We start from the raw sequence: 24,280 nt of genomic DNA, 5'->3' as shown, positions 1-24,280 counted from the left end.
AAGCCTTGACATTTAACATATTTAAATCAATGAATTTATAATATCATATGGTAATGGAGAGAATTGCACCATCTAATTATCCGGGTCAATTAGAGAGGATCCTAGGGCTAATTACAAATTATCTCATGTAGTTAGCTACTTTTAATGTTTCAGTCTCTACATTTAAAAAAGTTACATTAGTATTCCTATAATTATGAAAGTAAAACATTTTGATCTATTTATCCTAATGACATCAGTTTTACCAATGAAAATATATATATATATATATATATATATATATATATATATAATTTTAATGTTAAATGGTGGATGGTGTTAGTGGTAGCGGATGACAACACTATTGGTGTCGACACCAATGCAGCTACCTAGTCGCCTCCGATAACGATATGGTCCACCCTCACCGTGACATCATCCACCTTCACGAGGAGCATCCTGCCAACCTCATCGCCACCCGCTCTGTGCTGCTTTGCATTTGTATCGACATTGACACAATTGTCGAGCGACAACTGCATCAAATATCAACACATATGGTGGTGGTTGCCTCATCACCGACTCGTTGGGCGGATCCTAGCCAAGACCCAAAGCTAGGGTCGTCGAAGCTCTTATCGCTCCCTGCGCTGCCACGTCAATTCTGATACCACCTCTCGTTGAGCAACCCTTTGTTGTTCTACATTTATATCGGTGTTAACGCAGTTGCTGAGCAGTGCCACTCTATATCTACGTCGACCCCCACACAGATGCAAAGTAACGAAAGAGCCACTTAGTAAGAGGTGGTGTCAGAATTGACATGGTAGCAAGGGAGCAGTAGGAGCTCCGACGACCCCAAATTTGAGTCGAGGTTGGGATCCGCCTAATGGGCCAATGATGAGACGACCACTATATTTATCGTAGACGTCGTGATGACCACCACAATCTACGTTGACACTGATGTAGAGCGACACGGGATTGGCAGTGATGAGATCAGTGACACGCACATGGTGGAGGCGAGTGGCGTCGTGGTGAGAATAGACCTTATCGTTATCGGAGATGGCGAAGCAACTGCATCGACATTGATACCAACGATATCGTCGTCCATCATCGAACATTAAAATTATTTTTTTTATTTTTTTTTATTTTTGTTAGTAAAATTGATATTATTAAGGTAAATAGATATAAATGTTTAACTATAGGGATGTGAATTTAATTTTTTATAGTATAAGAACTGAGACACTAAATATAACTAATTACATAAAATCATCTGTAATTAGGCCCCACCAGGACGCGCCCTTACAACACCCCGAGGACATACGCCTTAACGATTTCCTTCTCTCACTCTCTTTGCTTCGATTTGAGTTCATGGGTTGGATTGGGTCAAGTCGGGCTGCGGGTGAAATCGAGGAGGGCAGGTGTTAGACGAGGAGCAATCGTCAACTCTGATAAGGAGCCTGAGAGAGATCGTGAGCTGCTCATCCCCGTGGCCAGCGATAGGCCTCCTCCTCCTCCTCCGCCCACCACCACCACCACCACTCCGATAGAGAGGCACTCTTACCCCTGATCTCTTTGTTCATTTCCCTTTTCCGTCTCGATTTCGTGTCACGGGTTTTCGTTTTCTTTCTCTTCCCGTTTCTTTGGGATAATCGGGAAGTCATGTCGCTTCTATGGTATCAACGCTAATGGATTCAAACCTGAGCAATATTTCTTGGTTGTTGGGGTTCGTTCGAGAAACACGTATTTGATTCAGTTATGCTGTTTACGAAGTTAATTACGAGCATTAAAAGGAACACGAGCAAATCACCATCTTTGCCATTTTTCTACAAAGAACATGCCGATTATACAGTGTAGAGCGCATCTTATCAAGTAGATTGTACCTATATAGCATCACCTGCAAATTAATCAAATGGAATGTCTAAATTAAGATGTATTCTAACTTTGTGGTGCCTAAATACCTTTGTATTCCTCTCTCTCTCTCTCTCTCTCTCTCTCTCTCTCTCTCTCTCTCTCTCTCTCTGTGACTGACAAATTGTTTTCTTAGATGAAACCCAAGGATCAATGCTGAATTGGAATACTTCGGATTAATTAAACGTATATGTATAAAATCAAAGCATTAAATAAAAAAACCAATATCTTAACTACCGAAATCAACAGCATGAATGCAGCTTATTGGGACGCATGTCTTAATCTACTCACGGTAAATATATCAAGAAAAACGAACAAAACCATTGGCTCATTGTTTATGGAGTTGCTTCATTGTTTAAGCAGCATTCAGGGGCAAGACTTGCGACAGGCTTAAAGTTTATCTATAGCACACCAAATTTCGATAAAGCCGATTGAAACAAACCAAAGAATGCTTCCGATGCAGTTGCATCATCAGCCTTGATCTTTACCTGTGCTTTTGCTGATGATGTGTTGACAATGCACTCCACGAGGAAGAACAATGGTGGGCCATCCAACTTTTGAGCAAAAAAGAAGAACTTGAAGTTGGGAGATTGACCACCGGAGGCAATGCATTGGATGGAGTTGGCTTGCATATGCCGGATAAGGGCTTGAGGTGTCGTTAGTGCTGCAATTCCTTGAGGGCTAACTGAACAATCCTGCAAAGCAGACAGCAACCATGCTTTCATGATTACTACAGAAATGTCCACCAAAACAGTTTATGTTTTCTTGTACTGAGCTTCAACACTGATGGTTCTTTGTTTAATTTCCAATGCTTGGCAATGGAAGTTATTTTTCCATGCATTTCCAAGCAAACTTGCATGACCAACTGATTTTGAATTATGACAATAAGAGTTCTGAAGTAGATAGATGCATTTCAGTATTGCAAGAGGCAAACAAATCACAAACATCTCCAGAGCAAATTTTGAGCCATTTCAGGTGTTCAGCACGAGAATCTACAGAACATAATGGATCGATGGAACTCAATGGAGATTGCATATCTAGCAAAGTCTATGCTACTGATCGATTCCCAGGTTTAGGTCGTAATCAAGTTAAAATTCCAGAATTTCTTTTGTCACCTAATGTCCTGTGGATCTTTTCCTCTAATGCATCCATTTATGTCGGAGAATCAATTATAAAAATGACAGCACAATGATTCACAATCAGGTCACAACTTGGAAGTGTAATAAAATGATTTTGCAGTCCAAGTGAAAGGAAAACAAAAAAACTTAAATGGAGTATGCAAGTGCGGCACTGCAGGCAACTTTCACAAACCCAGTATTTTTTTCACAAAGAACAACATAAACAAGTGTTCTTCTAGTAAGCAAAACATACGTAGCAAAGTAAGGATCCAATGCCCACATGCAGAAGTGCATGAAGCTTATTCAATGAGAAAACTAACAAATATCCAGCAAATACTCAATTTTAATTTTTTGTTTTTACAATAATATATAGAATGCTATAACAAAAAATTACAGACTGTTGAAATCGGGAGCAGTTAGTATTTTTCTCAAAAGAAATAGACCACTCAGGCTAGGAGCAAAGGATATGTGCTTTAGGAAAAACAAGCTGTTGTATTGTTAGACACGAATCAAGTAGGAACTTAGATCCATAGCACTCTACCGGGTTCAAGTAATATGCATTACTCTACAAGGTTACAGTAGTTAATACTCTACCGGGTTACAGGAATATACATTTTATGCAACCCTCAACTCTACTGTGTCAAAATAATAACTTTTCAATGTATTTGCTAATCAAGAAAATTCTTCTTTTTCAATTTTTTTATGTAGAACATACCTACAGTGAATATACTTGAAGCAACAAACCTTGCTAGAGGTTTGAAAATTCACATCACCAGAAGCTTCAACTAACCTTCTATCAATATCAATAAATAATCAAATCATGCAAGCTATATGGCTAGGATGAGAAGTAGCCAGTATGACTGTGTACTAGTTATACTATTTATACAAAATATTAATCAATCTTCACTAGAGAACTCTACTGGAAAAAATTGAGAATAATATATTGCAAAGGGCTTAACTTAAAATCAAATTTAAAATTATATAGGAATATACCTGTGAGATGGATACTGCAAGTTGGCCCCACTTCCTCTGGAAAGTACCAGGATCCAAGGCTGCTTTTGGATTAAGCTTCAAGGATGGAGGAGCAGGGGCAGCAGACACACTCAACCCAAGAAGATCATCAATGGCAAGGGTCATCTGAGATGTATATTTTGGCATGCCAGGGTCTGAAATTGCTGTCTCAGATTGTGTCTGTGAACTAAGAGAAACTAAGGAACTGTTATAGTCAGTTGGAGCACTATATCCAGAAGCAGCCGGACCATTGGTACTTGGACCCCCATTTTCTTCTCTTTCTGATGTACTTAGCAAAAGATCTTTGTCACTTTCATCATATCTTGGAGAATTACCAACAGGCTCTTGCCCCAGAGACAAATTCCCAATTTCTTCTGAGAACTCAAACGGTTCTCGGTGTTCCTTATCGGTAAACATGTAAGACGGCTGCAATTTTACTTTGATAATCAGATATGAGTTTGAATACATGCTAGTAATGGGAAACCAGTCCAGAAAACACAGAAGAAAATGCTCAAATATGTAACACATCAAGCATTTTTTTTAAATCCAAGTGTTCATGAGAAGCCAATACATAAAACATGGAAGCCAGATTGATAAAAGGCTTTATCATTAGATACTTGAGACGGAAATTACCGATGTGTGCACTAGTGATCCAAATTAGTTATGCATACTGCAAATTTATATGGCATTTAGGATAGAATCAACCATTGCACATAGATCAAAAGCATTGCTATGTATCAACCCCTGATAGGATTAACCTTTATCAAAATGTTTTTTAATCAAATATAAGAGACTATTTAGATGTCCATATTTGATTCATAAGCATCAAGCTCTAGAAAAGCTTAAAAAGGTGGCAAATTATCTTGTCGATTAAGAACTAATAACATTATTAAAGAAGGCTTCCATGAGCTTCCTCTATCAGCTACCTTTTCTCTTTGAAGTGTGGAACTATGTTTGCTCCTTCCATCTCAGCAAATGCCATAATGATTCTTCTCTTTTGTTGTTTGCCAACCACCTGCAACACTTGTATTCAACATCTATTCCTTTCAATTTTTCATTTAACATTCACCTATCATCATCTTACTCATAGTGTTCCATATAACCATCATGTTTTATTTTGAATTCACCTATTATAGTAACATTTGAGATCCTGTTTGAGTCCAACAACACTATTTTGCCCAGAGATTTTTGGACCTTGTACCTGGTATTTTAGCAGTTATTATCATTTTATAGGGAATTTAAATGTGTTCATCCACATGAAATTTTATTAAATCATGCTATGCCTTCAATGCCTTGATAATCATAAATAATAGTTCTTTTATTTGATAAAATTGATTATAAGATTTCTCCTTGGTTCAATCTGACGCATGAAAACTAAAATGCATCTATCAAATTTAGTGTTCTATATACCCAATAAAGAACCGAAATAAAAAGGAAACTGATATTAGCACTGGAAACTGGAGATGCAACACCTTTTAAGTCATGGAACAGTCATTAAAAGAATTGGAAAACACCAGATTAAAATAAAATTCAATTGACTGGATTCATTATTTGGATCTGTTCGAACTGAAATAGAAATGTTTCTTTCAGATTGTATTTGGCTGGCCACAATACTGGAAACGTTCAAATAGCAAATTAAAGAATCATCAAAATGACTAACAGTGACTTGATGCTCGTTAGTTTGAAATTATCAGAATGAAATCCACTTTGCTTTACGTTCATATGAAGAGAACCAAACAAAAAGATAAAACAACCAATTCATGAGGAAACTTTATGTACCTTCTGATAGACAACAGACAAAGAGTTGAATTCATCAAATATACGATCCTTGATTTCACTGCTCTGTGTATCAGCAAAGACTGAAACAGCTTGCTTGGGAGGGTTCACCACACGTTCTGCAACTGACACATCATATTGTAAAAGCCTGTAGTAGAATAAGGCCCGATCATGAACATCCTGCAATCAATTGGTCATTCATGAAGATCGAGGCAAGCTCTTCTCTAACTTATGTAACTTGGAGAAGCTCCAGCGGGATAAAATTTTCAGGCATTGAAACATCATACAAATGAAGCCACACCTGATGGGAATCAGCCAGACCAGCAGCTAAAGCAGCTCCCAAGGCCTTTTGTGTTTCTGGTGGCCTCTTGAAGAAACATTTCATTGCAGCAGTGAGAAGATGCAACCTAACCTGTCAAAAAACAAAAAGTCAATTATACATAATATGACCTTGCACTTAACTGTATATGGGATCAATGCAAAATCAAAGACAAAAAAGGAAAATTTTCCATTCATAGAAAAAGAATGAAATTTGTCTGTTTCTAAGTCGACCAACTAGCTACGAAAATATCAAACATGCAATTCACGCAGTTCACTTGAAATACAATTTTTAGTCATGAATTAAAATTTGTGCAGGTACCCAAAAGTTAATATCCCATATGTAGAATGACCACAAAATGTCCTAATATTGAATAAACATTTATTGTTTTTATAATTATGCAGTAATTATTCTTACTACTAAGAGTGTCCTTCACAAATTTATTCAACAGATTATCCTAAAATGATAAATGAACTATCAATACTAAATATTCAAATGTACTAATTGGGAATGATTTATCACTGGCCCCAAGTATCAGGAACACAATTTCAGTAGCTCCTGAAACCAACAGGGAAGCTACAACAAAAAGTCAGATAAGTTCTTATGCAGTAAGAAGCAGATACATGGCTTACTGCTTTGCTCTATCACAATTGCTTGCTTAACTGAAATATAAGGTTTGACTGCAAAATGGTATACTATCATGCATCTCTTGATTGAAGTTAGATTTAGAAGCATAACCAGGACATATAAATATAAAAGAGATCCATTATCTATATATCTAGTTTGCGACAACAGTTGCTTCTGTTTCATATTTATTCTAACAAGTGCAGATTTATGAAGATCAAAGCAACCATTTGGAAGGATTTATGAGGTTGCAGACATGTGAACAGATTTGAAGCATGAAGGATAATAACTATAACCAGCTGAAATAAGAGTCCAATAAAAAAGGCACCATAAGGAGAGCAACTACCACCTTAAGAATCACAATCACCAGCCATGTATATATATTAAAAGAAAATCAACCTTACAAAAAACACACCACTGTCTAAATGGCAGGTTGATATCAGTCGAAGCTTTCTCATTTAATTGTACCAGTTGTGTATTATTAATTGGCAAAGCTGATTAATTTCTTGAGAAAAGACAAACTTAAAAAGGGAAAAAATAACATAAGTTTATTAACTCCAATCTCAAATGAGATGTGAAGGAAATTGTACTTGTATTAAGCCTGAAATTTGCAGAAATAATCTATCATGAAAACTCTTCTTTAATAATTTTTCCAAAGATGCAAACTCAAATACAAGACCAACTTTAAGTCAACAAAGAATGCAGTTTACATCTTACCAAACATGATTTCTAAATCTACATTTAGTAAGTTCAAGTTTTTGTGGACTTTCTTGAATATAATTTGTAACAACGAATAACAAAAACTACAAATTCATAACTAAAACATAAATGAATAGGTTCGAATCCATTGCATCCAAGGTGTCGAAGATTCAAAACATGGAAACCAGCCTATATATTTGCAAAAATAAGGTTCAAACCAACTTTATGCATCATTAAAACTTTTTATATATGTCTCTTTGTTATATGGTTCATAATAGGCCTCAAAAACATACATAGATTCATCGTTTAGGCAATAAAAATAAATTTTAATAGCATTTTAAGGATTAAAAACTAGTACTACTGGTATCAACGGTGGCAGCCATGCCAACACATGGTATGATTATCATCCTGGTCCGACCGATGTCGGGTATTGGTACGGACTGAGATTTTAAACCTTGTTTAAACCATTTCCTACCCATGGCCACCTCAACTTTCTCATCACTATTTGTAAACTAACTTTTAATCAGTAAACAATCCTTATTCTATAATTGTGAACGATAGCAACCACAAACAAGAACATATGCCATGAAATTGTGACAATGGTTTACTTATCTATGACCAACCATAATACGTGGGCTCCTTCGGACTAAAAATTATGGGAAAACCTCCTGAAAGCTTATTATTCCTTTCCAATAATAGTAATGGATCAACTCTCAAATGTCAAGCAAAGATTCAAGTTAAAAGTATATCTTTCTTCTGGAACTAAGGAGCTAAATCAACCATTCATAAAGAATATTGATAGCTATTGTCACAAGATTGAAATAACAAAGAGTTATTTGTATGCTAAATTTACTTCATGTCAGTGTCAATAGGGATACCATAAGTACAAAAATTTCAAACAAAACTTACAAGCAATAAAATATACAGAAGCAATACATTATTTGGCATTTTAAATTCAAGAGGAGATATTAATCCACACTGATAACAGAAATAGACTTGGCTGTAAAATTCTAATACCTCAGCAGCATTCTCCTCATCCCAATTTTCAATAAGACTCTCCAGGATGTAAGGGGCATCTGGCATGTCTTGGGAGTACTCTCCCAACATCCATATCAGTGCTGCTTTTGCTTTTGGTTCTTGAACGTTTTTGCTACTAATATTACCAACAACAGCAATACAGTCATGACTCCACTGTGGATATTTCCTCAGAAGATCTTTCACAAGAACCTGGTCGATGATTTGATAGCATGGATAAGAATCATAAGCCTTTCAAAATCATCTGCAAAATCAGCAAATTTGCAGACATACAGAAATTTTATGCCTATTGACATACTAACCAGAGTTTCAGCAGTCACATAGTCCTTCTCCATCTCCAGAAACTGTAGAAGCCTGTCGACGATAGCATTGACATCATACTGCTGCAATGCTATCTTTCCAACTGCTCGAATAGACTCCCTCGCAATGGGTACATCAACATTTCCAGCATATTCACACAACTCGGTCACTGATGAAATAAGCCATTAATTTAAAAAATGTTTTATTAAAAGTATGTAGCAGTCAAAAACACAGTGAGGATGAGAGATGAGAATTGAACTTAGAGAATAATGATCATACCAATTTCATATGTATTGCTCTCATTGGCAATGGCAGTCAACATCTCAAGTTTGAGTTTCTTAACATATGATGGATCACTAAACTGACAATAAAAATGTTTGTAGTCAGAAGAGAACAGCATGGGAGCACGCATAACCAATAGATGCAGGTGACTCAAAACTGCATATGATTGTTCAGAACTTCCTGATCCCACTAAAGTGAGTAAAGGTGCCTTGATGCGCTCATAGACCTAAGAAAACAAAATTCAAACAACTGAACATGATTAGCAAAAAAAGAACTATGGTAATCATTCAGAAAGGTCGATTTAAAATTCTGGACTTGGCAAAAAGCCAAATACAAAACAAAATGAGATTGTTGATAGGCACCTGCTGATGGACATCAGTCATTGACATTGTCAAATGCAGAAACACCTTGATTGTAGCTAAGACAACAGCTCCATTTGCATGCTGAAGTCTGTCCTCAAGAAGATTCATTATATCAAATATATCATCAGTATCAGAGGGTATATACTTTGCCACTAGCTCAAGAACAAGGCACTGTGCCCATTCATTGAATTCTTTGATCCTGTAAAATTAACATACCATGATTAGATAGTATCCCCCAGAATGAGCAGAAGATAAATGATCGACAATATGTTAATTCGTAGAGATAGTTATTCTTCCTAACAGAAACTTGTAATAGACGTTTAGAACATCTTAGTACATAAACATGGAATAGATGTTTATGACATCATTGGGCTTATTTGCTATCAGAGAAAGATAACTATAAACAATTGATTTACATTTGAAAAAGACTAAAAACCAGCAATTTGGTGCCGCAGATATAACAATAAGGAACTCAAGAGTTCAGTTGAAGAATGATATACAACTCATAATGAATTGCCAAAAGTGCAAGTAACAAAAGGATGGGACAGGATAACTTTGACTATTTCAAGAACATCTAAAACCACCATCAAGAGAAATATTATATACGACAGCATAAACCTATAATCTCCACAGTAACAATTCTGGAGTATGTGTGTTCATCTAATTCCATCCGGTTACTAAACTACCAAATTGGACACGTTCAACTAATACAACTTGCTATCATGAAATACAACTACAAAACACACTAATAATGCAATGCATCCTCATCATTTCAAATATTTAAAGAAATCAGAAAAGAAGAGGACGAGGTTGCCACTACTCACTTGTCCAGTAATCCAATAATCCCCTAATAACAAGAAGGGGAATAGTAAGTGAATAAATCTGATATGTTACATAGAAATGCTGGAACAGTATAAGACAGAAAAGAGAGATCATCTTTCCTATCAACTTCCTAATCCCTTGCAGTAATAACATCATCCATAAGATCTAAAGATGCTTCCGGCCCTCCAGACACATTTTGTTAACGAGGCCTCAGTTTGAAACCCCAAGTACTGTGATCTCAATGTACCAACACCTTTTCACCTAATGAACTTATCAAGTAATGCCAATATACAACATTAACAAAATGCAACTTTATAATGATCCATAAGTATATTTACCTAATGATACACAATTATTAGGAAAAGTGGTGCAATTTTTATAGTTTTTAAGATCTTGTTGATGAAAAAGAATAGGATTTTACCAAAAAAGTGTTTGTTGTATCTTCCAACCAATCAAGTTTAACTGCCTAAAACTTATCTTCAGCACTTACTGTTTGAGAAGTCATAGCATTATCATTCATGTAGCCCAATGAATCACTGTGTTCCAATTATGCTACCAGATGCAATCTTCCATATCAAACATCCTGATAGAGTTGATAGGCGTCTCAGTCTTTTCATTTGGAACTGGATCGCTAACCACATCAAAGAAAATGACCCTCGAGAGTGTTCTAAACAAACACTTTGCAGTCCTTCCACCTCCCTAAGTCATTAGAGTTCAGATATTTGCCAGCTTTTCATCAATCACTATCATTTCAGCACAGTAATGAGCAAACAATTGAAGTAATTGAAACATTAGGCTTCTACTTTCCTACCCATTTAGAGAAGAATGTCCATCGAGTGAGGAGGTAAAAGGTCAAAGTGATGTCATCAAGGAGTTCTATTACCTAAAAAGGTGAGGCAGTTCTTAGCTTCCAATCATATGTTCGGTGTTACTATTAGACAAGAATATATTTGTTTTATCACTTCCTAAGCATACATTATGCAAACAAACCTCCAAAATAAACATAACATTGTCCAATAGTTTGGACTGCAGAACAGTGGAAAATGTAATAGAAGGATTTGCAAGATTGACTCTACAAGAACTCGCAAACTGGATCTTTTATTGTGTAATTTTTCCCAGCTGCTGGTGTTCCCAACAACTGTTAATCAAACATAAGATGATCAAGCTAGAAGGCAAAATAATTGAACAAACAGAGCCATTCAGAAAAAAGAAAAGAGAGAAGTCTGAATATCCAGTCAGATCCAAGCCATTCTGAATGATGCAAATTCCCATATGGCTACTCAGAAAGCAGTGAAAGAAAAGTTGGTCACTAAAAGATATCAAGTAACTCATAATTAGCCAACTAGGAGCATACCGATTCAGAATATAGTACACAATCTTCTTGCTGAGAAGGGTTTCTCTTTCTCTGGAGGCTTCCTCTGACTTATTGGCCTCCAAGTTCCATATCTCCTGCAATACAAACAGGCAATTCGCAACCACCTGCCAAGAGAAACAAACAGGTAAATCACACTGGAATGTAGATCGTAAACAGTTCTTTGTTCAACGAGTGACATCACAGGATCCCATTTTTCCACCAAAATTCATTACAGATCTAAGCATGTGATGCATATCATACCTGTGCATCGGGATCGGTGAGCATAAGGCTCTTGAGCACGGCAGGAAAATCCGAATCTAAGCAGGTAGCAGCCGATATGTGATATAGCTTGAGGACCCCGACAGCGGCAACCATCCGGACATAGGAGCTGCCGTCCTTGAGCCCAGCGCCAAGAGGGGCGACGAGGTATTCCACGAGGTTGGGGACGCGGAGGGAGCAAAGGCTGCGGAGGGCCAGGCCACGGATCATGGGGTCCTCATCGTGGCAGTCCTTCTGGAGGAAGTTGATGGTGAGAAGGGCGAGATCAGGGTGGCACCGGGCGTAGTTGCCGACGTAAAGGTAGCACATCTTTTTGAGGACGATGTCGGAGGTAGCAGAGCACATGACCATCTCACTGAAGGCGGCCGAAACGTCAATCCCCACCGTCATGTACGAGATCACGCGCTTGAAGAGGTCGCGCTTAGAGTCGTCAGCGCCCGGGGCGCGGCTGCCGGCGAGCTGCCGCAGCTGCAACTTGAGGTCGGATACCTCGCTCTTCCTGGATCGGAGAGATCGCGATTATCCAGAGCTAGGATTAGGGTTTGGCGAGGTCACGCCGTTGCGGGGCCGTAGAGGGAGAGAGAGAGAGAGGACTTACCCGGAAGGCTGGGACGGCGAGGGGGACTTCTGCGGTGGAGCGGGGGGAGGAGCCATGAGCGGATCTTCAAAGGCGAACGACCGAAGACGAGACTGCGACCGGGCTTTCGATCCAAGGAGGAAGAAGACGACTCCCCACTCCCTCCTCTCTCAGGGTGAAATCGAGAGGACAGACGAGGCATATGTTATCGTTGCACAAACGTGGGCAACCTATGTTATCTTTACAGGAAAAGTTACTCGAATGATGATTGGGCAGAACGGTGGAGCCCATGTGTGGCTGTAACTTTTATGTAGGTGGAACCGGGGGGCAGAAGAAAATGGTTGCTCTTTAGATTCTGCTCGCTAGCGGGAGGAGTTTTATGTGACGGCAAATGCTGGTCACGCAGTTAATATTTTCTGCCTAATTTTTTAGAAGTTTTGGATCTAATTTATTTTGAATTTGGGTTGATATTGAGATGAAGGCCTATTTGATGCAGTAGTAAAAATATATATGTTAGTTTAGATTATATATCAATTTTGTTTCAATTTTATTACATAATATAAACAAAAATATTATGAATTATAATCTCATAAATAATTAAATGATCAAATACCCCTTCAAATAATGAATTTATCCTTCCAACAACTTAATAAACAATTAATTAAATGAAATTATAAAAAATAAACAAATAAAAATAGATGGTTTTGGTTCCACTTGCAACTGATTCAGTTTTGATTCTAAATTTTATATTTTGGAAAATCCTGATGAGGCTACGTCGTACATTAAGTCAAGATGAAAAATATGGATTGTATTTTACTTGTTGCTATTCAATCATTAAATGATAGCGATAATGAATTGGACTTTTTTATTTTTATATTTGCTTGACGCACTTAAATTGGATTCCATTTGTGATGCCTTAGCTAAATCGCACGCTTAAAATAAGAGAAAAATTATATGAGTTTATAAGGTTAGATGAGCATATTGCTTAATTTGAACTCAAGCACTTATTCTAGTGTGGTAAAATCAATATGCCAATTCTTCCGGTGAATGAAAACATATGACAATTGGTTGTAGAAAAAAATCTAGTCCATTAATAATCCAAAAAGGTGGTCTCACGTGTAATATATATGATTTTATTATAAGAATATATCATTGACATCCTAGTTAGCCTGACACAGTTTTAACTCAATATGTGCGTAGGGTTATTCAAAATACCTTTAAGGTAAAAATGTGAAACTCCTAATGTGCCACATATGTACGGAAATCGAGGTCGAAAGAGATTTTTTAATTCGATCATTCGAATGCCTAGATTAATTTTCTAAGGATCATTCTCCGTAACTATACTAAAAATAAGTTTATATATATAATCGTAAAAAAAGAAAATATTTTATGAAATATTATGTGGGGAAATAAGCCTCAACCTCCTTTAACAATTTTCACTTGCTTTCAACGATATGAGTAGATACAACTTGCAACTGTATAACTTAGACCCTTATTCACATGGATAAACTAGTGGAGGGTAGCATCTATCTTTTTCTTCCAACTCAAACATCATTTGAAGGTCACGTACCGACAAATGATTGATAAATGATATTCTCCCCGTTAGATTTTAAGTTATGAACCAAATGTTAGACTTTGATAAAGATAAAAAATATATAATATTATATTAAACTTGATGTTTTTATTTAATTAATTTAGATAAAATAGCTCGTCCTAATGATTATGTTTTAGGTCATGCTAGTAAAAATATGAATATTGATTATCTTAATATCTAGCATTGTTAGTATATCATTCTTTCAAAATAATAAATTATATTAATTAATTTTAAGATAATTTATTAGGAAAAAATCATGTATTTTGAGAAAATTTTAATTAACAACCTTTTTAAAAAAATTAAAAATATTATATTTTAGAAAAAGGGATGCTTTGCAAGAATTTTTGAAAACCAGAACACCAACTAAAAATTTCTCAAAGTTACATGGTTTTTTCGAAACTTGCTCTTAATTTTAATTTGTTCGATATATAGTGTATTGAAATCATTCCTAGTTGATCCAAATATTTCCTATGGAATCCTGTCGGTTCAATCAAACACCTTATAGATTTCCTATCTAACGTATCAAGATTTACAAAATTTTGAATGTCCCACTGAAATTTTTACACCAAATTCAAGAGAGAGAGAGAGAGAATTTTATTTTGTGTTAGGCATTGAATCTTTATTTGAGACTGCGTTTGAGATTCCAAATCGCCGGACCAAACCGGGCCCAAAGAAAGGTGGACCGGACTCGGGGCCGCGGTTGGGCCACAGGTATAGAACGAGGGGGTCGTGCGTCGTTCCCTAAGTCGGTGCGACCGTGGCGGGCGACGGGAGCGTTCTCTTCCTTGCCCAACAAGTCAAGAGAGGAGGGCGATGGCACAGTTTTCTGCATCCATTCCTACCAAGTTTTGAAATAACGAAATTAACCTTATAAATTTATTGCAAAATGTATATGCCTTCAATTATTAAACATATAAGAACCCAAATGGACAATCAGTTACTTGAATTTTAATATTTTTTATAAGATCGCAATAAAGATTAAATATAAGAAAGATTTTATTTTTATCAATATAAGTTAAAGTAAAATTTAAGAAAACTCATATTTAAAATATTAATTTGATGATAATGTACTAGATTCATAATTTTATTTGATATTTTATACTTTAAATATTAATTTAATAATAATATATCAAATTTATTTATGTTATGTAAATATATTATTAATATCCTAATAAATTCGAGGTAGTCTTAATCCCTGTGCGTAATATTGTTCAATATGAAAATAATAAGCTCATAAGGTGAAGACTAATATCGAAAGAGATTTCTTTGACCTAATTTTTTTGATATCTTAATTAATAATCTGAAAAAATTGAGTATAGTGATGAGCAATAAATATTGATCATCTTTAGTAATTATATTAAAAATATATTATTATATTTGATTTAAAAATATATATAATATTGTGTGAAATATTTTAGACACTCAACAATTGTTTGTCTTGTCCACATGAAAAGATCTATGAGAGCAAATCACATTATATCAAAAATAATTTAATATATTTTTACATGTAAATAATCATACATAATATCTATTTATTAAATAGTAAATATTTAAAATTTCATTTAATATATTTTAAAAATATTATCTAGCTTAGTTATTATGCGAGCCGCATCGATGTCTCATATCGAACGGTCAGGAAACTCCAACGCCAGCCATGCTGTGATACTGAACTCCGCCCACGGGTTTCGATTCCTACAGTCAACCTCGGCCGCCTGTCTCCCTTCCCCTTCCTATTTACCGCGGCTTGGGGTTCGTCCTCGTCGTAATATTCTTGATCGATGGCGACGCCGGAGACCTCGAGGGAGCCGTGCCCGGACCGGATCCTCGACGACGTCGGCGGCGCCTTCGGCATGGGGGCCGTCGGTGGCTCCGCTTTCCACTTCATCAAGGGCCTCTACAACGCTCCCAACGGCGAGCGTCTTGCTGGTGGCGCCCAGGCCGTCCGCATGAACGCCCCCCGTGTCGGCGGAAGCTTCGCCGTCTGGGGCGGTCTCTTCTCTGTCTTCGACTGCTCCATGGTCTATGTCCGCTAGAAGGAGGACCCATGGAACTCGATCTTCGCCGGGGCTGCCACCGGCGGCTTCCTCCAGATGCGCCAGGGCGCCCGCCCCGCCGCCAGATCCGCCCTCTTCGGGGGCGTCCTCCTCGCCCTCATCGAGGGCGCCGGGATCATGCTGAACCGGGTCCTCAGCTCCCCGCAGGACATGCCGATGTTGATGGAGGATCCCACTGCGGCGGTTCCGCCTACCGTGGCGGCGGCTGCAGGAGCCGGAGTGGTCGGTGGCGCCGCCACGAGGATCTCTGCAACACATGGTGCGGCGGTGGAGGATCCTGGAGTCTCTTCATCTTCTTCCTGGTTCGGAGGAATTTTTGGAAAGAAGAGGCAGGATTCAGCGGCTGGAGACGAAGGCCGCAAGACAGAGATCTTAGAGAGTTTCGATTCACCACCAATCCCTAGTTTTGAGTATAAGTGAGTTTAGGTGAGCTTCTGAAGTTTTACAATACAATCAGTGTTTCCATATCCTATCAACTTGATTGATTGTTTTATCGTAATGCATGGTTTGATTTGATATCCTGACAGGATGATTGTTTAATCACATATGAGTATCACTGGTTAGTGGCTTTTAATTGCTTGTCGGACTGATGGAGAAGATGCATTTTCATGAATGGATTGGGAACTAAGACAAACATGTTGCTTGAATTATAACAAGTGATCTAAGAACAAGTTTTTGTGTTTCTCCCTTCCTCATCTTTGATACCATATGATAGTTGCATTGGTCTAATCTTGATGCCATGATAGGATGATTGTTTAATATTTGAGTAACACTTGTTTGCTTGTGCCTTAGTTGGGTTTTCAATTACTTATTAGACAATGTTGGAGAAGATGCATATCATTTTTTTCATTGTTTTGGCAAAAGGTAAGTGGTGAAGGTGGGTTTTGAATCTGGGACCTTGCGGGGATTGACAAAGCCAAGCGAACTAGCACCTTCAGAAGCTGGATATCATGAATCGCTTGGAAACTAAGACAAACATGTTGCTTGAGTTATATCAAGTGATCCAAGAACAACTTCTGTCTTTGAAACTTGTCATTTCTTCCTTTTTCATGTTTAATGCTATACAACAGTGGCATTGGTCTAAATTAGACTTTAAAATATCTTGATAGCATGATTGATTTGTTTGGATCTAAGTTAGACTTTTTGATTACTTAGCAGATGGTTGTTGTAGAATATGCATTATGAATGGCTTGAAAACTAATACGAACATATTGCTCGAGTTATATCGTCTAATCTGAGAACAACTTTTTGTCTTTGGAACTTGTCATTCTCCCTTTCTCATGTTTGATGCTATATGACAGTTGTATTGGTTCAAGTTTTGATATCTTGACAGGATGATTGTTTAATAACATATGAATACAACTTTTTGTAAATCGAAGATGCACTTTTTAACTACATATCAGACAGTGTTGAAGAAGATGCATATAATGACTTGGAAACTAAGACGAACATGTTTTTTGAGTTGTATCAAGTGACCTAAGAACAATGTTTTTTGTCTTTGAAACTTGTTGTTCTCCCTTTCTCATGTTTGGCGCTATATTACAGTTGCATTGGTCTAATGTTGATATCTTAACAGGACAATCGTTTAATTACATATGGATAAGAGTTCATTGTTTGGGTCCTAATGGGGCTTTAATTACTTGTTGGACAATGTTGGAGAAGATGCATGTCATGAATGCCATAGAAACTAAGACAAACATGTTGCTTGAGTTACACCAAGTGATCTAAGAACTTCTCTGAAATTTGTCACTCTCCCGTTCTCGTGGGTGTTGATATATACAGTTGCATCGGTCTGATTTTGACATCTTGATAGGTTGATTGTTTAATCTTCATATGAAAAACAGTTGTTTGCTTAGATCTAAGTTATCCAAGAACAACCTTTTGACTTTGAAACTGGTTAATCTTCCTTTCTCATGTTAATTTTGATATCTTGACCGAACGATTGTTTAATCAGATATGAAAAAACTCTTGTTTGTTTGCGTCTAAGTTAAGCTTTTAATTAACTTTTTTAGCGTCTTTCACCATCCGATTCATATCGGATACAAGTGACCTAAAAACAACATTTTTTTAGCGTTGACTTCCATTTTCTTAATCACATTAACCAAACGGAACGCACAAAAGATGGAAGCTTGCTTAATCATCTCCGCCGCCGCCGCCGCCGAAGAGGTCAGAGAGGGTGGGCAGCTTGATCTCGCCCTTGGTGGAGAGCGGGATGGTGAAGTCGCCGATGATAGGGAGGTCGATGGTCAACCCCACCTGCATCTCATAGTCGATGTCCCAGTCGCGGCCGATGTCTCTCATCAAGCTTATCAGGAAGTCGTAGGGGACCTTCACCGAGACCTCCAGCTTCGTCTCCGAGCTCGCCGTCAGCGACCCCGGGTCCGGCATCGTCCCCGATGCCACCTCCCTACAAGGATCCGCCATCATCGTGAAGAAGAAAGGCCAAAGGTTGGAGAGGAAGAAAGAGTAGGAAAGGAAGGAGGAGGCGGCAACCTGCCGGCGCTCTTGAGGGCGTAGGAGAGCTGGCAGATGGGGATGGAGTGGGAGTAGGGGTTGAGGACGGCGACTTCGCTGTGGAACAGGATGGAGTCGCGGGTGAAGCTCTTTATGGACAAGCTCTCGAGGGAGGCCTCCGGCTTCGGCATCTTCGCTATCTTCTCCGCCACGAACTCCTTCGCCTTGTCTATCAAACTCGACATCGCTCCTCGCAAGGATTTAGACACACACCGAAGCAGAAACCTATGAAGACGAGGCGAGGTGAGCCTTCTTTGGCTCGTCTACATTTATATAGAAGGAAGGAGAGAGAGTTTGCGTGCGGGCAAATCCGGATCGCGGGGTGCGCCGCCTGAGGAGGACTCCAACCACGATGGGCACGTCGCGAGATCCCATGCAAAAGGAGTCGGTGCCAGACGCGACGGGGTGGAATCTTCATATTAACCCATTCAAATAATGTCATAAATATATTATTTTATCTAAATAGTATGGTATCCTTACAATATATCTATTAATTTAATATATTCATAATTTTGATAAAATTTATATTAAAAATATAATTAATGATGAATGAATGAACACAATGATAATCTCTTGAACAACGCTTTATTGACAATGTAAAATCGAATGATCAATAATGCTATTAGTGTCATGGATTTAGAAAATATTTTTTTCAAATAATTAATATTTATTATTAATTATTAAGAAAAATAATTTATATGTATTTCCCGATAAATAAATAGAATTTCGAAAGAAAATATTTAATGTTTATGAACGGAGTAGAATGAACTTAATATAATATTCATTTTTAGAAAGAAAAATAAATTTGGATGAATGATTGATATTTAATATTTTTAGGAAATAATTAATATTTAGTTTTTAGAAAGAAATAAATCATCAGACGAACAGATTTAATTTTACAAAGAAAAAAATTAATAGTATTTTCCAAATCAGAAGATAAAAGAAAGGATAGAATGAATGGCGTTGGATGGCGGATTCGTGATTAGGTGATCTACGTGTCAATTGTTATTTCGTTGAGATCCACAATGTTTTGGAGGAAAAATGAGAGTTTATGGGAAGAATGTTGGAAAATAAGATGATTACGCTCTGAAAAATAAATAGGATATACACAAACCAATCGAGCATATGCTTTAGCTTCCAATGGAATCGGAGGAACATGTAAATGGATTCCCTTAATCTATACTAACTTGCTTTTTGCAATATGTCTTTTTATATGGAGTGGGAGACAACAAACAATCTAAAGTATAAAAAAATTGTTTTGTTAATAAAGATCTAAGGTGCAAAGAATTGATCTAAAGCACATGATATCATGTGTCATAAGATTGAAAGTTATATTTGTTGGAAGGTAAAAGGGCTCGTCATCATCATCTCGCATTTGTTTATGAATCGACTTAGCTATGTTTAGCTATCGTATGGCTGTCAATTTAGGGATTTCCCTTTAGTGACGGGTCTTATCTTCCTTGTTGTTAAGAGAATTTTTATGTACAATATGAAAGTGGAAGGAGGATCAAAAGAATAGTTTCATATTGTTAATGATCGAAAGAATCAAATGGCATATATTGAGTTTAATATATAAATTTAATAAACTTATTTTTTTATATTTAAATTATTGAATTGTTCTACGTAATTATGTTAATTTTAAATAGTTTGATTGATATAGTTGAGTTTTTATAATTTGATTATCGCTTGATCTATCAACATACCTTATATTAAACTACTATAGCATAATCCTAAAAGATTTTAATGAGTGTTAGGAGAAAATATCGTGGACGTCTGAATCAGCCCGATGTGGTTCAAACTCATATACGTATGAATGTCCGAGATATCTCTGAGATAAAAATACAATGCTCCCATGGTGAAATTTCTATACTCTAGAGATAAAAATATCAAGTTTATGAGATATCACATGCATGAAGACGAGATCGAGAGAGGTTTCTCAACTTGATTCCTCCAATGCATAAGTTAGTAATCCAAGATTCCTAAATGTGAGGAGTAGTTTCAAAAAGGTGAGAGCGAGAGCCTGCTTGAAATATATCTTTATATCTTTGAAATATATCTTTATATCTTAAAGATAAGAATAAAAACTGTGATTATATTTGTTGTCATAGAAGAAGAAAAATGAGTTTTCTTGCTTGTTAAAAATAATAATAAAATTTATGATTACATTTCTTATATTTCCTTAATAGTAGGCGTATGACTTAGATCTCATATGACGATCGTGTATCGATTGATGATAGATTTATTGTAAAAAATAATTTATCTATAAATTTCTTCTTGCACTATTTCCTATCATATGTCATTGGAATCATTTTGGCAAATGCAATTGTCTTAATCATATCGTGCATGTTTGCAGCTTTGTATCTCACCTCTTTGAGATCCAAATCATTCTTCCATCAACAAGTAATATTTATCTTCGGCCTCACCACATAATGCAATGTTTCATGTATTTCCATTATTTCCATCATTCATTCTTATCACATTTGTTCTCCGCACTGTTTGACTCCTCACAAAATGATCCTTTGCCACCGACATCCGCACACACAAATTTATTTTTTAATATTAATTTGAATTTTTATATAAATATATTTTACTTTTATTCTAAAGAAACAATTGATAAAATATTTCTCATCTTAAATATGATCGATGTGCCATTATTTGATTCATTGGTCAATGTTTATTCCAATTATCGTTGTCATCACCATAGGCCACGACGAACTCGATGACATCTTCTCTTATGTGGCCCCGTGTTGACTGATAGGTGATTGAATCATGTGGATGTGATGGAACTCAAAATCAAGTGGCAGTATTTATCTCTGTGCTCGAACTCGTCCGGAGTCCGATTTCTTAAGGCATATGTGAAGATGAGGTAAGCGCTTCTGTCATCCACCTCGACGGTGAAACCACTACGGTCGGTGTCGCTCCTTCCCACACGTCCATATTCATCAACTGAGTCATTTCCACCACCCGTCGGTATAAAAGTGGACTCTATAATTCGAAGATGTCGCTTCGGACCAGAGAGAGCGAGAGCGAGAGGGAGAGAGAGAGGACATGTTTGCTGCGGAAGAGAGGAAGCGGGGAGGAGTGGTGCTGTACCCGTCGCCGGGGATGGGCCACCTGGTGTCCATGGTGGAGCTTGGTAAGCTCTTCGTCCTGCACGGCATGGCCGTCACCGTCGTCACCGTCGACCCACCTTACAACACCGGCTCCACCGCGGCCTTCGTTGCCCGCGCCTCCGCCGTCAATCCCTCCATCACCTTCCACCGCCTCCCCCCCGTCGCCCTCCCCCCCAACCCCTCCCCCCACCAAGAGGCCCTCGCCTTCGACCTCCTCCGCCTCTCCAACGCTAATCTCCTCAACTTCCTCCGCGACGCCGCCCCCAGAGCCATCGTCGTCGACATGTTCTGCAGCTTGGCCCTCGACGTCGCAGCTGAGTTCTGCATCCCCTGCTACACCTTCTTTACCTCCGGCGCTAGCGTCCTCGCCACTTTCTTCTACATCCCGACGTTGCACTACACCACAGTCAAGAGCTTCAGGGAGCTCGGCAGCGCCCCGCAGCTGGTCCCCGGGATCCCTCCATTGCCCGCCGACCACATGCTGCTCCCAATGATGGACCGCGAGGACGAGGCCTACAAGGGGTTCCTCCACGTCTGCTCCCGCTTGCCGGACGCCCATGGCATCATCGTCAACACGTTCGACGCGCTCGAGCCGCGGGCGCTCGAAGCCATCGCCGCTGGCCGCTGCGTCACGGACGGCCGGGCGACTCCTCCCATCTACTCCATCGGACCTCTGATCAAGTCGGACGGGAGGGAGAAGGCCAACAGGGCGGAGTGCTTCGAGTGGCTCGACGTTCAGCCCCGACACAGCGTGGTCTTCCTTTGCTTCGGCAGCCTGGGCTTGTTCACAGCCGCGCAGCTGAAGGAGATCGCCGCGGGTCTGGAGCGAAGCGGGCAGAGGTTCCTGTGGGTGGTGCGGAGCCCGCCGAGTAACGACCCGGCGAAGCGTTACGAGAGGCCGCCGGAGCCGGACCTGGACGCGCTACTGCCGGAAGGTTTCCTGGAGCGGACAAGGGAGAGGGGTCTGGTGGTGAAGTCATGGGCGCCGCAGGTTGAGGTGCTGAGCCACGATTCGGTGGGGGGGTTCGTGACCCACTGCGGGTGGAACTCGGTGCTGGAGGCGATCGTCGCCGAGGTGCCGATGGTGGGGTGGCCACTGTACGCAGAGCAGAAGATGAACAAGGTGTTCCTGACGGAGGAGATGCGGCTGGCGGTGGCTATGGACGGATACGAGGGGGAGCTGGTGTCCGCAGAGGAGGTGGAGGCCAAGGTTCGTTGGCTGATGGAGTCGGAGGGGGGCCGACAGCTGAGGGAAAGGACGGCGGCAATGAAGGAGAGAGCGGCGCAGGCGCTCAGAGAAGGCGGCTCGTCGCATTCGGCGCTGGCGAAGTTGGTGGGCCAGTTGAAAGGCGACGTGTGTGGCAGCTGAGTAAAGGTGGACCTCGGTCGTCGTCAAATACTTGCCGCTGTCTTTGACGGTGACAATGGGTTCAGTCCTACCGCAGCGAATAATAATGTGGTAATAGTCATTGGATTTTGGGTGGCTGTTGTCGTTGTTCCGTGTTTACTGTTGTCCATTTGATCTGTGTACCGGTTCTGAAGTTGTGGTCCTTCGTATGAAGTTGCGGAACCTGTCGGTATTCAGACAGCGTGCAATTATTCCATACACAATCAATGGACCATGATTCCTGATCAAAAGTAAAGGCAGTGGCGCGCTCGGCACATTACACCCGTACTGGGTGTCTGCTGCTCTGGAGGCAACAGCCGATTACCCATCGTTCATGCTATGCCAAAGAAGAAACGGCGACATCAGAAAACGAAACACCGTCCACCGTTCGATCTGACGGTTCTGATCGCATCTCCTCAGCCTTCGCGCTTCTGATCCCTGGAAAAGCGTATTGGTACCGTTGCAAGAACCATTATAATTTTAGTAAATCTTAATCCAACCACCTAAGCTTTTATAATTAGAAACTTGACACGCCCAATCGTGAATCATTCAGACCCAACCTAATATATTTCGAAGAAGTGAGTCATATATTGTGCTGTCTTAAGTTTCAATGGAGCAGAAAAGATGTATCATAATGCCTGGAAAGGGTACATTTTGAGCTGCAATGGCACAGGAAAGGTTTTCTGTTCTTCTTAAGTTTTGACTAATTTCATCATGAGAGTTGTTAGTGTAAATAACTTTAAGCCGTGGCTTCGGGACCGACGTCACTTGGTTCGGATCCGGATGACGAGGATCTTCTTGGGACGCTCCTCCCGACTGCTGAGGTAGCCGATCACGGTGTTTCGATTGAGATGGGGTCGTTGTTTCTCCCGGGAGGGAACCCTTGCCTGTGCCTTTGGTGGACGACCTCTGTCTTCGCACCTGCACAAAGGTGGGGTCGGGGAGCTCGACTTGATCCCTCCGACGATCAAGTTAGTGGATAGTCGCGAGGGTTTCTTTTGCTCCGTCCCCATCTTTCCTTCGGAGTGCGAGGGTTTTTATAGTGAGAATTACCGTTGTCTGATGTGCTGGCCCGCAAGGAGCGGGACCGTACTTCTGATAGCGTTTGACGTTGCCGTTGGCGTGACGTGAGGGATCGAACCTGAACAGAGCGTTAATGCGCCTTGGTAGGCGTTTCGGTCCACG

General features: G+C 39.3%; 3 protein-coding genes and 1 pseudogene across 3 annotated transcripts; 2 read left to right on the top strand and 2 right to left on the bottom strand.

The window, feature by feature from the left end:
* Positions 1-2,149: 2,149 nt before the first annotated feature.
* Positions 2,150-12,636, bottom strand: LOC135625523 (beta-adaptin-like protein A). The gene is made up of 11 exons (XM_065130455.1): positions 12,455-12,636; positions 11,839-12,355; positions 11,578-11,702; positions 9,402-9,600; positions 9,037-9,265; positions 8,760-8,926; positions 8,440-8,649; positions 6,082-6,192; positions 5,784-5,960; positions 3,987-4,430; positions 2,150-2,570 (listed from the first exon to the last, which is right to left on the bottom strand). Exons 1-11 carry the CDS (start codon positions 12,508-12,510, stop codon positions 2,277-2,279), a joined length of 2,529 nt encoding a protein of 842 aa, XP_064986527.1. The 5' UTR covers positions 12,511-12,636; the 3' UTR covers positions 2,150-2,276.
* Positions 12,637-15,656: 3,020 nt separating this feature from the next.
* Positions 15,657-18,337, top strand: LOC135625425 (mitochondrial import inner membrane translocase subunit TIM17-2-like; annotated as a pseudogene).
* Positions 17,824-18,780, bottom strand: LOC135625466 (late embryogenesis abundant protein Lea14-A-like). The gene is made up of 2 exons (XM_065130357.1): positions 18,575-18,780; positions 17,824-18,488 (listed from the first exon to the last, which is right to left on the bottom strand). Exons 1-2 carry the CDS (start codon positions 18,778-18,780, stop codon positions 18,215-18,217), a joined length of 480 nt encoding a protein of 159 aa, XP_064986429.1. The 3' UTR covers positions 17,824-18,214.
* Positions 18,781-21,582: 2,802 nt separating this feature from the next.
* LOC135625386 (UDP-glycosyltransferase 88F3-like) lies at positions 21,583-23,292 on the top strand. The gene has a single exon (XM_065130162.1). The coding sequence runs from the start codon at positions 21,644-21,646 to the stop codon at positions 23,075-23,077; it is 1,434 nt and encodes a 477-aa protein (XP_064986234.1). The 5' UTR covers positions 21,583-21,643; the 3' UTR covers positions 23,078-23,292.
* The last annotated feature ends 988 nt before the right edge of the window (positions 23,293-24,280 follow it).

Source organism: Musa acuminata, chromosome BXJ1-1 (genome assembly GCF_036884655.1).
Source record: "Musa acuminata AAA Group cultivar baxijiao chromosome BXJ1-1, Cavendish_Baxijiao_AAA, whole genome shotgun sequence".
In the NCBI taxonomy this organism is placed as follows: Eukaryota; Viridiplantae; Streptophyta; class Magnoliopsida; order Zingiberales; family Musaceae; genus Musa; species Musa acuminata.
The sequence above is the reverse complement of the archived record's forward strand: the minus strand, read 5'-3'. Positions and strand labels throughout refer to the sequence as shown.